This window comes from Antennarius striatus, chromosome 19 (genome assembly GCF_040054535.1).
Source record: "Antennarius striatus isolate MH-2024 chromosome 19, ASM4005453v1, whole genome shotgun sequence".
NCBI lineage: Eukaryota > Metazoa > Chordata > Actinopteri > Lophiiformes > Antennariidae > Antennarius > Antennarius striatus.
Window position 1 is genome coordinate 13,967,566 of NC_090794.1, and position 14,198 is coordinate 13,981,763.

Below are 14,198 nucleotides of genomic sequence, written 5' to 3' on the forward strand. Positions count from 1 at the left end.
ACCATTTGGCAGCTGGTTTTCAGAGTGCTCCAACTCACTGCCTGAGAACGGCTTCACTGAGGTTGTTTAGCACCTCTTGAGTTGCCAAGCTGCACAAAAGTGTATGAAGGAATGCTGCCAGTGCTTCCGCAGTGGCCTTAGCCCCATGCAGCTAGCGGCCCAGTGGTTTCACAAATACAAGACCAAGTGTTAAGTTTAATTCTAACTTCATAAGTGTTCTGTGACATATTCACAATGATTTGAATTGCATTGAACCATTAATAAATAACATAACTAAAACATTGCTAACTTGATGTACAGTATTTTTAGGACTAGCTGCTAATCTACTGCATAGACTAAATAAAAAGAGTCTGTTAGGTGTCAGAATCAGAAAAATACTGTTGGCCAAGCAATGGTTAGATCACCCTCCACAGATTACACTCACACTGATATCATGTTACCTCCGCTTTTTTATTGTAGCCCTTGTCTAAATTTTCTGTGCACATATATTTTTGTGTGTCATTACTGGTTTTCAAGCCTAATAGGAGGCCTCTTCTGCTCAAAGTTTGCCATGTGGTTTTGGTTGGACTGACAGACATGGCTTCGATGGATGGCTGATTTATCATGCTCTTCCTTTTAATGACTTCAAGCAGACATCCTGTTCTCCCACCTTTGAGAAGAAGGATTGGAACACATTAAATATCATGGCTACGGTTACAGAGATATATTTTGAATCTGAGCACAGGTTAAGTGTTGTGTCTGTGTGGTTTTCCATCATGTGATGTTCACAGTAATGTAGATTACCTCTAGACATTTAGCAGTTTTGGAAGGTCTCATCCTGTAAAGAGATAAAGCAGGGGAAATAGGAAGTCCTCAGGGCAGATATTGGAGCCATATGTTGGAAGAGAGAAAAAGCGCTGAGTCGACTCTGAGCCTGAAATGTAGCACAGGAGGAGGATAAGGATGTGAACGGAGGAAGATGAAGAGAGGCGGATAAGGAGAATGGAGACTGTGAGAGCCTGCAGCTGTCCTGCCACTCTGCAAAGTTTGGCACTGTAACATAGAAGAGGAGGAGAAAAAGAAAGGAAGGAAAATAAGTTAGACAACACCTCATTGACAGCCCTAAAAGTTGCCAAACCAGCCCAAGATGTGTGGAGGAAACTGTGCCTTGTGTTTCAGTGCTGTTCCTTTTTTTAAAAAAAAAACTGTTTTGGTGATATTAAAGTCTAGTACTATCTCTTTATTTTGCTTCAGACAGAATTCCCACTGGTGTAGTATTGCGGTAGTTGAGTCATGCTAAGTGGTACTTCTTCACTTTTTGCTGCAGTAAAAAAGGTAAATGCATTGTGAAAGTAGTGCACAAGTGGATATACGTAATGTGGAAAGGACAGATAGAAGAGACCAAGACAAACAATAGGAGCTATAGAGTAGTGAGTGACTTTTGCATCTAGTGAAGTGTGTCCAGAAATCAGTGGTTGCAAGCCAACATCATGCAGCCGCTTCCCTTAGGACCAAGAGCAGATGGTTGGAGAAGGTCACAGTGTTCGAGAGCCACGTTAATAGTAAGACATTTCGCAAATGCTGCTCCTGGGGGACCTGGCCTTTACACAAAGACCTGTCATTTAGCGAAGGTTACAGTAAGGTAGATGATGCAATCGTGTCTCAACTAGACCTACTCCCTCTCCGGTGATTGTTGTTGTTATCACAAGACCAGATCTATAGGTCAGTTCTTTTCTATTACTGTACTGACATGCAACCAGAATCAGGTCGATCTGACTTAAGTTGTTTATTGAAAGCGGGAAAGTTACTTAAGCTCCATTCTTTCTCTCTCTAGCACCATCTCTACATAAATTGGTTCTTGCTTTGGTATGGCATACTTACGTACTGCAGGTTGGTGGCACAAAACTGTCATGATGCTGTCATCACAAGGCTAGGGACCTGGGCTGTTTGTAAGCTGCAGTCATTAATTTGTGCTGCACTACCCAACTTGCCTAGTGTTAAAAAATGGCACCAGGTACCTTTTTTTCCTGTTGAAATGCAAAAAGAGAGAGAGAGAAAAAAAAGAAACAGAACTGAATCCTGGGGGTACCACACAGTAGAAGCGCTTTAGTCAGTCTAAATCAGCTTTGGTTAGGTGGAATGAGATGATCACCTAAGATCACCTTGGCACCTCGGTCTTTCCTTTTTTTTCCACAACCCAATGACAAGAGCAGGTTACAGATTTGCCACTGTGTCATTGAGAATGTACATCCATTTACAAAGTAACACATTTGGGAAGTATGTTTTCTACAGAGAAGCCCCAGGGTGTATAGTTTAACTGTGGTCGGCATGACGACAGTTACAAGACATGGGAAACCACTTCATTTCAGTTTTTGTTCTGCAAAATACTCTCAATTTGAGTCTCAAGCCAGCAAGGGTACCCAACTTCTACAACAGGAGCCATTTGGTTTTACTTCCTTCCTTTAGAAATTTTCTTACTATTTTTCTTACACTACAAACATTTTACAAAAAATGCCTGCTGTGTTGCAGTTGGGTTTATTTTTATTTGCACAATGCAGCTGCTGAGAAGTCTCTCAGCCATCAATCAACAATTTTAGGTTGTGGCAAATAGTGACGCTTGTCCTATTAGAGCTGATGGTAGAGACTCTGTTGGAGATGACTATCGATGTGCCCACTTCCTGTCTGGTCTCTGTTGTTATATTCCATTTTTGTACTAGTTTCATGACTAGCATATACAAAGAGGGTTAAATAAACATCCTTTAAGGGAATGCAGCGGAAGGATTAGTACTACCATGCATACTTCCCAGAGCCTCTATAAACAGCCAGAGTTTGGATGGTTCTCAGTAGGATGCTGATTCGTAAGGCTTGTTGATAGAGTTCACAAAGAGTTCAGCAACTTGGTTCATTATATATGTCATATTGGACCAAAACCAAAGAGAAAGCTAAAAAAATTGTCTAGTTCAGTGACTGAACAGTTGGAAGTCAAGACTCAGATGTGTGAGGTGAGGAACAGAACGGTTAACAAACTAATGCCTCAGTTCATCTGGGTTAAAACTACAGTGTGAAGCCAAGACAAACTCTGTCATGAATTCTGCTTATTTGTCCTTCCCACCCTCAGATGATTTCCTCACAACGCATCAGCTCCACATGCTCAAGCTGTGGCCCCTGTTTCCATAAGATTACTTTCAAATGATGTCGGCATACCTCCTTTGTTGGAATAACCCCTTGTGGAAACTAAGTGGTTTATTTATAATTGTATTGTAAGAATGCATGAGAGGGTTATCCAGCACTGGGATTGTGACTCTGTCACTGGAATTTTTGCAATAACTTGGTTATTTTTCTTGAGGTAAAAAAAAAAAAATCAATGTTGATCTGCTGGGTTTAGGAATGCTCCACACTGCACAGACTCTTATTCCAGAACTGCAACTATTCACATTCATAAACAAACACGCACACGCCTACTGGAACGGAAATGGATAGAAGTGTTACCGAATGTGCGGATGACTTTCTGTTTCTTGTCAATTTACGTAACCTGATGCAGCTTAGTTGAAAATACAAATAGGTGGTGTGTCAGCTCTAAAATCAAAATGCATGTTTGTGTCCGTGTGTGTGTGTGTGTGTATGTGTGTGTGTGTGTGTGTGTGTGTGTGTGTGTGTGTGTGTGTGTGTGTGTGCGTGCGTGCGTGACTGTGAAAGTTTCCAAACAAGCCAGTTCTGCAGCCTTACATAGTCCTACCTAGTAACCTGTTATTCCCTCAACAAGATTCACCCAACCATGTCAGTTGGTGTAACCCCAAATACAAGAAAACTGTTCTGGTTCTGCTGCACACCCACCTACTCGTAACCCTCAGGATGTCAGTAACTCCTCTGTGGGACCTCGTCTTGGCTTTTGTAGTCATGTTGGAACAAAAAAAAATTATGCTTGTCTGTATTTCTAAGTTTTGTTTCTCATTAACAGCCTTTTTCTGCTGTGGTGAAAGAGAATTTAAATGTAATTTGAGGGTAAATAATGGAATGTAATTCAGTGCAGCTTTTGATGACTTGGTGAACATGTGTGTCTGTATGTGGTGAGTTCTTTCAGATGCTATTTTCCATGTCTGCAGACATTGTGATCCTCATTAAATAGAGCTCTCCCCCTTGCTGTTTCCTCCCTTTTTAACTAAATTTAGTCAGTCTTAGACAATCTTAGTTTGAAATTCCACCACATTTACTTGTACACACACATAGTGAAATGCGCAGAAATAAAACCCTGCGAACATCTAGAGGGAAAGCACACGCACTTTCACACGCATGCATGCCAACTCAGGGTAAGTAGGGCAGTATCTCCAGCTGATGTGGTTAAGTTCATGGAAAGGATAGCATACCCCCTCTGGGAGTCTTCTCTAAGATCTAAGTCTCACACATATACAGAACCTTCTCAAAAATGCATCAATTTGATATTCTCTTTTAGGAGCCTTGTCAGCTACACCGCCAAGTTTTTCTTCAGTATTCTTTTTGCTTTATTTTTTAGCGAAGTAGCCTAAGAGAAGCCTTGAGAAGCTTTTACATGAATTTTCTTTGTGCATCCTTTGCTGTGACCATTTCTTCTTGCAGACGTGCAGTGCAAGGCAAACAGGATGTAGGTTTTGTTTGGGTTTTTTTTGCTGATCATCTCCTCATATTTTTACCCTCTCAACCCTTCCTTCCACATCAGAGAAGGCACACGAAACAGAGTGGGAGTTGAGGAAAATGAGGATGAAGAGAAACAGAGAGGTGCTTTGTGACTCTTCTCTTTTGAGCTCTACATGGAATTAGAAGATAATCTGTGCTCCCTGATTTGGGCCCCTGCCAGGGTTTATGCCTGTAGTGACATGTATGTCATGATGTCACAGTCTGTTTCTAGCCGTGATTTACATATATATGTGTTGTGTTTGCAAGGCATTCAGCTGGCAGAGCATCAGTATAAATTTTTCTTGCAACCATCTTACCTGTACCTGTAGATATTCATTTGAAAGTCTGGCATATCATTCTGGTCGCCGGAATCTGGACATGCCATCAAAGAGGGTCTGAACCCCCGCTGCTTTTGTCGATCAAAGTATTAATGATGTGTGTGCTCGAGAGCACACGCCTTGTTCCCTCTTTAAATGGGTTTCTGTAAGTATGCCCACACTATTCTACACCACACAGTTGTTTAAACAAACCAGGCTACCAAAGCATACTTGTTTAATGGATGCATGTGCTCTTTCTTTGTCCCGCAGAAGCTTAGCCACTGTGAGATGTTTATGTAGCCTTTGACGACTACCTGCTCTCTGACTTAGGGGAATCACCATATTCCCTTGAAAGGACAAATTGTTTCAGGGCGCTTCCGACATTATTTGATTTATTTTCCAAAGAAACCTCGCGACTCGTGCCTCTGTGTCCTTGATTACTGTAACAGACTAATAGGTAAATAGGCAGATGGCCAGTGTACAGTAGGTAAAGCTATTTAAAGCTAAGCTGGAAGTCACTCTGCAGTTAGGATAGTCTTGGTTTTTGAATATTTGATTCGCAATTAGATTCAAAATAAAAACCAAGAATGATAGTTGAGCACTGGTTGAATCATATTGTAACTACAAAATAGTGTTTGAAATGCCCAACCCTGCTCTACATTAAGTAAAATGAAACCGAGTAAAAATGCTCTGCAGATAGTCTCTAAGTTAGAGACCCATTACAAAAGTATTTTACAACATCAAAGGTATTTTTCTACATTGAGTCAACTTTTTTGGCAAAAATTGTGATGTCTTTTTACATTCTTTTTTGGTGGGGGGGCAGTTTTTTCTAGTGTAAGCTTTTTCCTGTAGACTGGAGGTGCGTTCCATGGCCAGAGTCACCATGATTTAGAATGTAATTATGTTTTTAATGCTATAATTTAATGTCCCTGTTGTAACTCTTTAGTGATGTTACAGAAGTGCTTTTTGCAGCTCCACATATTTCATGTTTTCATCTGAAGGAATTCTTGGGCTGCACTGAACTACTGAACTGCCATTTCATTTAGAAAAAAGTGAGACCATCACCACCACACTATTGCAAAATGTAATTAACCAGCAGCAATGCTTGATTTGTGTTTCCGCTACTACCCAAACACAGCAAATGAGCTAGGAAGACTGTTGATGTTTACAATGGTGATAAATCCAGCTGGTAGGTCTCAGTGACACGGTGACTGTCTGCCTCGTGCTGATAACTGTTATCATGAGTGTTGTGTTCCGGATAATTTTGAGGCTTTTATCCATCTCAGCACCAAAGGTTACCTGCTCTTTTGACCTGCAGGTTACAACTCTTAAAGAGCTCTTAAAGAAGTGTATGTTACCCCCACATTATTGTAAGTATAGGCTACTCTCTGACTCATGCTATGAGGGTCACGGGTGGGGAAGGATTACTTGCCAAAAGCTCAGTCATAAAAAAATAAAAAAGTTAAACTAAAACATCAGTCCGATCGGGAAGCAGTGCAGATCAAGTGCATATAGTGCTCTGAATTCAGCTTCCTGTTACTGTTATCTTATGGTCTAATATCTCAGGGTGGAGAAACAGAAAAGGATGCACACTTCTCAAAACAACTCATTTCCTATTCTTGCTCCCCTTTTGGGGAATTCCATATTCAGTTTATTTTCCTCTGTGGCTGCCTCAGCTAGTGTCACTTAATGGTTTTTAGAGGAAGCAAATTGCTTGCAGCCCTCAACCTTTGTCTACCAACCCGACCTTCCTGGCAACAAAGAATCCTTATTCTCCAGTAAGTTTTCAGGTTCTAAAGTCAACAAGATCACTAGAGATACAGATCTTGCACAATAATGGAAATATGTGTTAGTGTCATAAGATGTTTTCTATTCATCTGCTTTTTTCTGTAAAGTATTAGTAATCAGAGCGAAAATGAAACAGGAACCTGTCTAGTTATTTATTCTCCTCTTATTGGGACTTTACTCAATGCATCAATATCATGACTCTGACACTTCCTTAAAATATATTAAAAATAGCCTCAAATTTTTGAAAGCACTGATCCCAACTATTATTATATTTCACTAAAACATCTGAGTCAAAATATGTTCCAGTCTCATTGTGAGAGTGCTGCCATACATCTCTATCTGGATGTGACATAATGAAGACGACTACTTAGACCTCTGCAACCACCAGTCTCAAAGAACAGCCAAACCAGCCGTGGCAAAGGACCAGAGAACATTAACACATCCAAAGATTATACAACTGTTTTTAAAATGTCAATTTGCGCTTTTATGACACAATTTTGGTGTGCAAAATATGGCATGTTGTATTCTAAGGATCCAAGGCAAGGCAGCTTGTGTTGAGTGACATTGATGTATTTGTTCGTTATCCTCACTGTAAATCTTTGGAATGCAATGAGGCCAGTTGCATTGGTGTTTTCACCTTTACGGGCAGCTTCCTAATGATATTACCCTCCAATCGAAACAAGTCATACAGGTTTCGGTACCAGGAACAAGACTTGACTCGTCGAGTTTTTCGATGGGTAGGTTGTTGGTGTACACACACGTGCTTGTGTTTGTTTCTACTGGTGTGCAGGTGTGTCTACATGAACCTGACCAAGGAGATCCTTCCCAAATGAGGGCATCATTAAACTTGACATCTGTAGTGTCTATAGAAGTAGACCGACCTTTCTTCTCCTTATACAGATCTTGTTCTTCTTTCCTAATCCTCTCGTGTCTGTGCTCACTGTCGACATACCTCTGACTTAAAAGGCGACACTAATGGTAGACTCTCTTCTTTCTTTCTGTCTTGCCATTTTTAGGAGAAACAGGATCCAAGCAGCACGTCCCTACAGCTTCGTACTGAGATCCAGGTGAGTAAAGGTAAACTTTATATTCTTATTATTCTCATTATTATATTAATCTCACACCTGTCTCCCTTTCTCTCTGTCCACAGGAATCACTAGGCTTCAGCAGCGAGGTGTCCACTCCAGAAACAGATAGAAAGTATGTCCATTTTCCATCAAATTATCACTGTGATGTTTGGCTGGAGACAGTATGAAACCATAAAATATGCTTTGGTTGAAAGATGTGTGTGTTGCATGTCAAAATATTATGGAGCACAGCGTGTGTCTGCATTGCATCAAAGTGCACATGCTTATACACAAAATCATGGATCACACTTAGCCTTTCGGCACGTCTGCAGTTCAGGATGGAGCGAGAAAATGGAAAGGCATGTTCCTCCACATGCATCTTCTCCCTAGGGAGTAGAGGTCATCTCTTCAGGAGGAGTTTTTTTTTATTGTTGAGTCTGGTGGTCCATTATTGAGCAACTGACCCAGATTCAGATATGACTGACCTTGATTGTGGAAAATATTATCTTTCCAAAAATAAGAAAATCCACCTACCAATATCTGTGTAAAATAGAATATTTTAATTATTCTTTACTGTGACTTTACTTAAAGATGCAGTGTAAAAGCAACTTGTTATGATTTCACACCTTTATGCAGGACAGTTACTTGATCTTGAGCAATGACATCCTGGAGTCTTTTTCTTTACGTTTCTATTAGAGAACACCAGCTACCGTAGAAGAATAAGAAACCCTTAATTATTGTAAGCATTATTATAAGCACTTCACCAACGCTTATAGTAATGAAATAATCTCATAACTGATAAATCCATTGTAATCAGTGATTTTTAATACTCAGCACACTACTTAAAAAAATGAAAATACATTTTTTTTCAAGAAATTTAAGTGAATTTGAGCTTGGAGAATGGTCTTTATCAGTCAACTTTGTAAGCATTGCATGCTAGCACAGAAAATTGATGGCTATAAACAAAAATAAGCTCTGCCCACTACTTTCCAAGTAAACTGCTAGCTACGTGTTTCTGTTTTGTGAAAATGAAATAACTGTGATCAAGGAATCCCCGAGAATGCGTTCGCCAGTCTAGAGGTCAGATTAGACTTTGTTGATATTACTTACTACTTATTACCTTTACTGTTTTTTTAATGTCCTTTGGAAGCCAAATATGAATTTGAACAAGAGAGGACAATTCTTATGTTGCGATCATATTCAGATGACTGGGAAATGTGCACATGGTCCTCGAAATTCAGGTCCCTGCTGTCCTCAAAGGGAAACCACTGACGGCTTCCTCCGGCTGACCTGCTCAGTCCAGCAGCCATTCTCTGTTCTCTGGCCGTCCATGCTTCCTTCCTGGCTTTGTGTCCTAGCGGGGGAGGAGAAGGGGGAGACAGAAAGGGTGATGGCCAAATGATTACAGCAAAGGAGCATGAACGAAAGAGCAGGATGGAACCTCACATGGGTGGAGTTCCTTTTTCGCTGGTTCCTGTTGCACACATTTTTTTTTCATCCCACTTTATTTTGTGTGTATTAAATTTGTCTCTCATGGTATACCATGAGATCACTGTCAGGCTTGTGCACATTTGAAGCTTCCCAAGTTGGTGGGCAAAACACTTGTCAAACTGAATTACAATAAATCCCATCAGATTTAACCCCTCTGAAGGGAGGGGGTTTGTTTGACCTCTTTATTGAGACCAGATGTTAAGAGTTTATTCAAATGTTTCCTCACAACAAGATGGAGTATGAAAAATTCTCATCGCATCTAAAGAAGCGACTTCGGTAGACACGAGTGGGCAGATGGACCCGGTCCATTTTAATCATCGTTCACCCCTGAATGACCCTTAGTGGAACCCACATTTTCATGTGACGGCCACATGCAGCAGAGGAATCGCATACCATAGACATGATCTCTTCTCCCCTGGCTGTATATGTTGAGCAGACAGATGCAGCAGTGGGTGATGGGAACCAGATGCCAAAAATTCAAATGACGTCTCTCTGCTGTTCGAATAAGTGTGCTACGCTCTCTCCTCCCGCTGTCAGTCTGGTTTCTCTCTCCCCTCCGTTCCTCTATATGCTTTCTTTCACATCCCTTATCTCTTAAACGTTACCGCTATGTCACAACTCAAGTCGTCATTTATAATCTGTAATGAAACTGTTCCACATTCACAATTCTCTCTGTCTGCCTGTCTATTCTCTCACTGAAAACTCCCATTTCTGGTGTGAAAATTAGATATGATGCATGTACGATTTTATCAAATTCATTTAATTATTACACTTCAGACAGATTTCCCCAAGCCAAATGTTCAGAAACTACAGTCGTTCTCTCCTTTCGTCTCCTCTCATTCTTCACCTGGGCGCTAGTCGCCGTTGTACGTCTTACTGTTCACTTTCCACTGTTGTGAATGGGTTTCAGGTGTAGTGATAGATCATGTGCTGGCAGATTGATAGGCGGGGGGGGTTCTCGTGCTTCACAACACATTCCCCTCAGCCGCACAAGAGGTATGTGCGCTCATTCACACGCGCACCAGCGGATACCCCCGTCGTCACCTCTGTGCAGGACAATGGCGCCCAGAGGAGATTACCCAGCCTCCGTATCAGACCCCGCCACTCCTCCTCATCACTTTGTTGGCGGGCCGTGGGCACGGCTCCCATATTGGCTTGTATGCAAGTGCTGTCGACAGAGTGCACTCAGAAGCCTTAAGGGTTTAAGCCAGGGACTTCCTGTTTTGAAAGGGGGTGGATTGGTGGGTATTGTTGCAGAGAGGAGGCAGCTTATCGAAGAGAAGTTTAACAGCGGAGGCAAATGGATTTGGAAGAAAGGGAGCATGTGCAGTGACCTAAGATGCAAATAGTTGGATTATCACCTCTAAATGGGTTTGATCGTGTATTTAGAGTCTGTTGCTGTAATCAAACCACTGCTGTTACAAGTCATCTGACAGAAATATAAGACTTTCTACCAAACTCACTACCATTTTGGAAACATAAAGTATCTCATCAGCATTTTTAAAAAATATATTTTCTGCTCTCATGGAGCTGTTACTCATTTACTTCCAAGCGGGGGTGCAGTACAGGAAATTTAAGGCAGGAAATATACACACAAAGACAGAAATGTGCATTTTATATTAGATTATCTTCTATTTTTCCATCATATGAACTCCTACCTCCACATCTGGCCTCTAGCCTCGTCCTTGACCTCTGGAAGAACTCATTCCTCTGCTCTGCCTGTGGACATTACTACTGTCGTACAGCACTGCAGCCTCTCATTGTCTCGACCACAACACCAGGAAACCTCTTGATCCAGGCTGTCAGTCCTGTTGTAACAACAAAACACCCTGTTAAACATGCTTATGATGCTGGGAAATGTGCAGAGTGCAGCAAAATCTGCTTATAGGGAGGTGTGATTGAGATGCACGGGTCAGAGTTGAACGTTTTAATTTGCCGGGCAGTAAAGTCAGTCGACGTAGGAGCTGATTCATCTACACACTCGCTCTACCATTACTGATGTTGACAGGCTGCTGGCTCTGTAGCGTCTCTCTATGTTGAGCTTACCTCTCAGCACTTTTACAGTGTACCTCATATACGCCCACAGCTACATTCACACACAGAAGTGGGCCTCATACCATAAGAGACAGTAATCATAGGTCATCATTTTGAAATGACAAACGCTTGACTCTTTAGCAGAGCATTCGGACGAACCTTTCATTTTCATGCAACAGCTGTGCACTTCAAATGTACAAACGCCTTCAGGAGTTAGACTTGACCTGAAACGCTAACATCTTCACACAGTAGAGGTGTCATGAAAAAAGAAAAACCTTCACCCAGCCAGCAAAAGTTCAGCCAAAGGAAAGACACTGTACTTTATATGATGCAGAGAAGACAAAGTGGCCTTATGCTAATGAGATAAAAGGTGGTTAAAGGCATGTCAGAGATTTAAGGTTAAACCAATTAAATTCCCCGGATTCACAAAGCGTGGACCGCCACATTCTTTGAAAAGCATTCAAGCTCTTTCAAAGTGTGTGTTGCTGCATGCGTGTTCGTGAGCGCATGCATGTGGGCTATACGGGGGTTTCATTTATAGTGCATGAGGAGGGAGGGGGTGGAAATGGGGTACCGCCACAGAAAAGGGTCTATTGAGTCGTTTCTATTAGCATTAGCTTTGGCCCTAGCCTATCTGAGTGGAGGGGATGAACAAGGGGGGGGGGGGGGCAAACCATACAGGCTTCCATTCAATTAGCATCTCATTATGTTGCCATGGCAGCGGGCCTTGAAGCCATGTAAAGATTTCTCTTTGCACCGAGGGAGGATTTATGTCAGAACACACACAGCAATGCGTATGAAGCACAAATACACACACATGGGGAGGTGGACCTGCTCATGTTGTTTCGGTCGTGTCACATGCTTCCACATCGCCACCTGTCTCTTTGCGTGGATCAGCAGCTGCATGTGCGCTGCACATAAGTTGTGTGTCAGTGTGTGTCAGTGTGTGTCAGTGTGTGTCAGTGTGTGAGGTGGACACTGTGTGACCTCACTGGAGAGATTGACTTCAAGGCTTTCCAACGACCTCAACTGGTTGGTGAACCGGTGGACCTGGTGGATTTGGTGGAACTGAAAATCAGACCCACATCAGCAGCCATAAACACACCACACCACACCACACACACACACACACACACACACACACACACACACACACATCTGAAGTCGGTACTTCTTTCTCATGGTTTCTCCTTCCATGACGGTTTCAGCCACTGCTTTAAACACGATTTCCTCCCTGTTCATCTTTAAATAAAAGAGCCTCTGATGTGGTTTTCTCCTCTCCTTCAGAACAGACAGTCTTGCCACTTTGTGTGTGCTAGAAAATTGAACGAAGCTGGTCGGGCATGAATCTTTGATCGGAGGCTGAGTGGACTTTTGTTTCTGGACACGAAGCTTTCGGATTTGTTATTTTCTCCCTTAGGCCTGTTCATTTGGGGAGGTTTACAGACATGTCAGCACTCAGTTATTTTCCATCTCTCTCTCATATGCCCAACTCTCCCTCTTCTCCCACTCTTCCCTCTGTCTTCCTTGTGACGGTCTTTTCTGCGGAGGGAAGTGGAAACACAAACAGGCTGAGTCTGCCCTGTGGTTTCTCTCTCCTGTTACTCTCGTCTTCCATTCCTTCATTCTCACCAGGCTGCTCTCTTGTTTTCTTCGTTCTGATGACATTCCCTCCTGTCTTTACCGCTTCTTCAACACTCAGTAGTATCCCCATCCTCCTCTCCTCTCCTCTCCTCTCCTCTCCTCTCCTCTCCTCTCCTCTCCTCTCCTCTCCACTTCTCTTTCTTTCTCTCTTCTCTCCTCATTCCCTTCTTCTCTCCTCATTCCCTTCTTCTCTCCCCATTCCCCTCTCCCTTCTCCATCTCCCTCTTAAGCCTCAGGAACCTGGTTTACTTTCACTGAAGTGTCACCACTGCCCCCAACTGACAAAGGACAAAACTGCAGCCCATCTTGCCAAAGATGAGCTTTCATGAAAACAGAGTTTGTGTTTTGAAGTGCATGGTGGTCGACAGATGATACTTTGTAGTCAGGTGTTTATATATATATTTCAGATGTTTGTGTATATTTATTTTTTTGTATTTAGTCTTCTTTTCTTTACTCTTCCCCCAACAGAATGCCACTGCACAAATCCAGCTCTGAGGATGGATCTGGAGGTAAATTGAGAGGCATTTTCATGTTTTTCTTCAGCTCTTTGTATATTTATCTTATAATGCCAAGTCTATTGATCCCTACAGATTAACTCAAACATGGTTGTTGAAGGATTGTACTTAAATGTTGATTTCAAAATGTGCTTTATACCTTTGCAAATTCACATATGAGCAATCTTTCCAGTTATTAAATTGTAATAATAATATATTGCATGTCTGGGTTTTTTTTGTTTTTTTTATGTGTGTGTGTGTGTGTGTGTGTGTGTGTGTGTGTGTGTGTGTGTGTGTGTGTGTGTGTGTGTGTGTGTGTGTGTGTGTGTGTGTGTGTGTGTCCAGGTGGTAGTATGAAATAGTATACTAGTATTCCAAGTGACTGAACTTACCTCTCCTTTAGGTAAATGGGACAATAAAAAGAAGAACAAATCTTTTTGGCAGAACTTCCGAAAGTCGCCGCACAAACCAGTCATGCGTCAAACATCCAAAGGTTTGAGCAGGTCTATTTTTTCAGATCTGTTGTGATGAAAAAAATGTTCATTTTTATCCATTTTTGACTTTCGTCCAGGAGAAGACATCGGCTACGTAGCCAGCGAGATCACCATGAGCGACGAAGAGCGAATCCATCTGATGATGATGGTGAAAGAGAAGATGATCACTGTTGAAGAAGCCCTCGCTCGGGTAGGAACCTACTCTGATGCCCTGCCTCACCTACATCTTTCTTCACCTCT

At 42.0% G+C, this 14,198-nt stretch overlaps 1 protein-coding gene and 1 long non-coding RNA gene across 7 annotated transcripts in view; one reads left to right on the plus strand and one right to left on the minus strand.

Annotated features, from left to right (window-relative positions):
* Positions 1-14,198, plus strand: part of sash1a (SAM and SH3 domain containing 1a) — a 149,697-nt gene that overhangs the window by 112,687 nt on the left and 22,812 nt on the right. For all 5 annotated transcript variants that reach the window (XM_068341934.1, XM_068341935.1, XM_068341938.1 and 2 more), the window contains exons 3-7: positions 7,751-7,801; positions 7,885-7,934; positions 13,439-13,479; positions 13,868-13,957; positions 14,036-14,148. In XM_068341934.1, coding sequence (XP_068198035.1) covers positions 7,751-7,801; positions 7,885-7,934; positions 13,439-13,479; positions 13,868-13,957; positions 14,036-14,148 — 345 coding nt within the window. The remainder of the gene's footprint in view (positions 1-7,750; positions 7,802-7,884; positions 7,935-13,438; positions 13,480-13,867; positions 13,958-14,035; positions 14,149-14,198) is intronic.
* LOC137613084 (uncharacterized) lies at positions 8,699-13,984 on the minus strand. 2 transcript variants are annotated; one of them, XR_011038905.1, is made up of 4 exons: positions 13,857-13,984; positions 12,319-12,394; positions 10,951-11,100; positions 8,699-9,155 (listed from the first exon to the last, which is right to left on the minus strand). It is a non-coding gene; the product is annotated as an uncharacterized lncRNA (long non-coding RNA). The 2 variants fall into 2 exon arrangements; XR_011038906.1 differs by lacking the exon at positions 12,319-12,394 and having other exon boundaries at positions 13,857-13,981.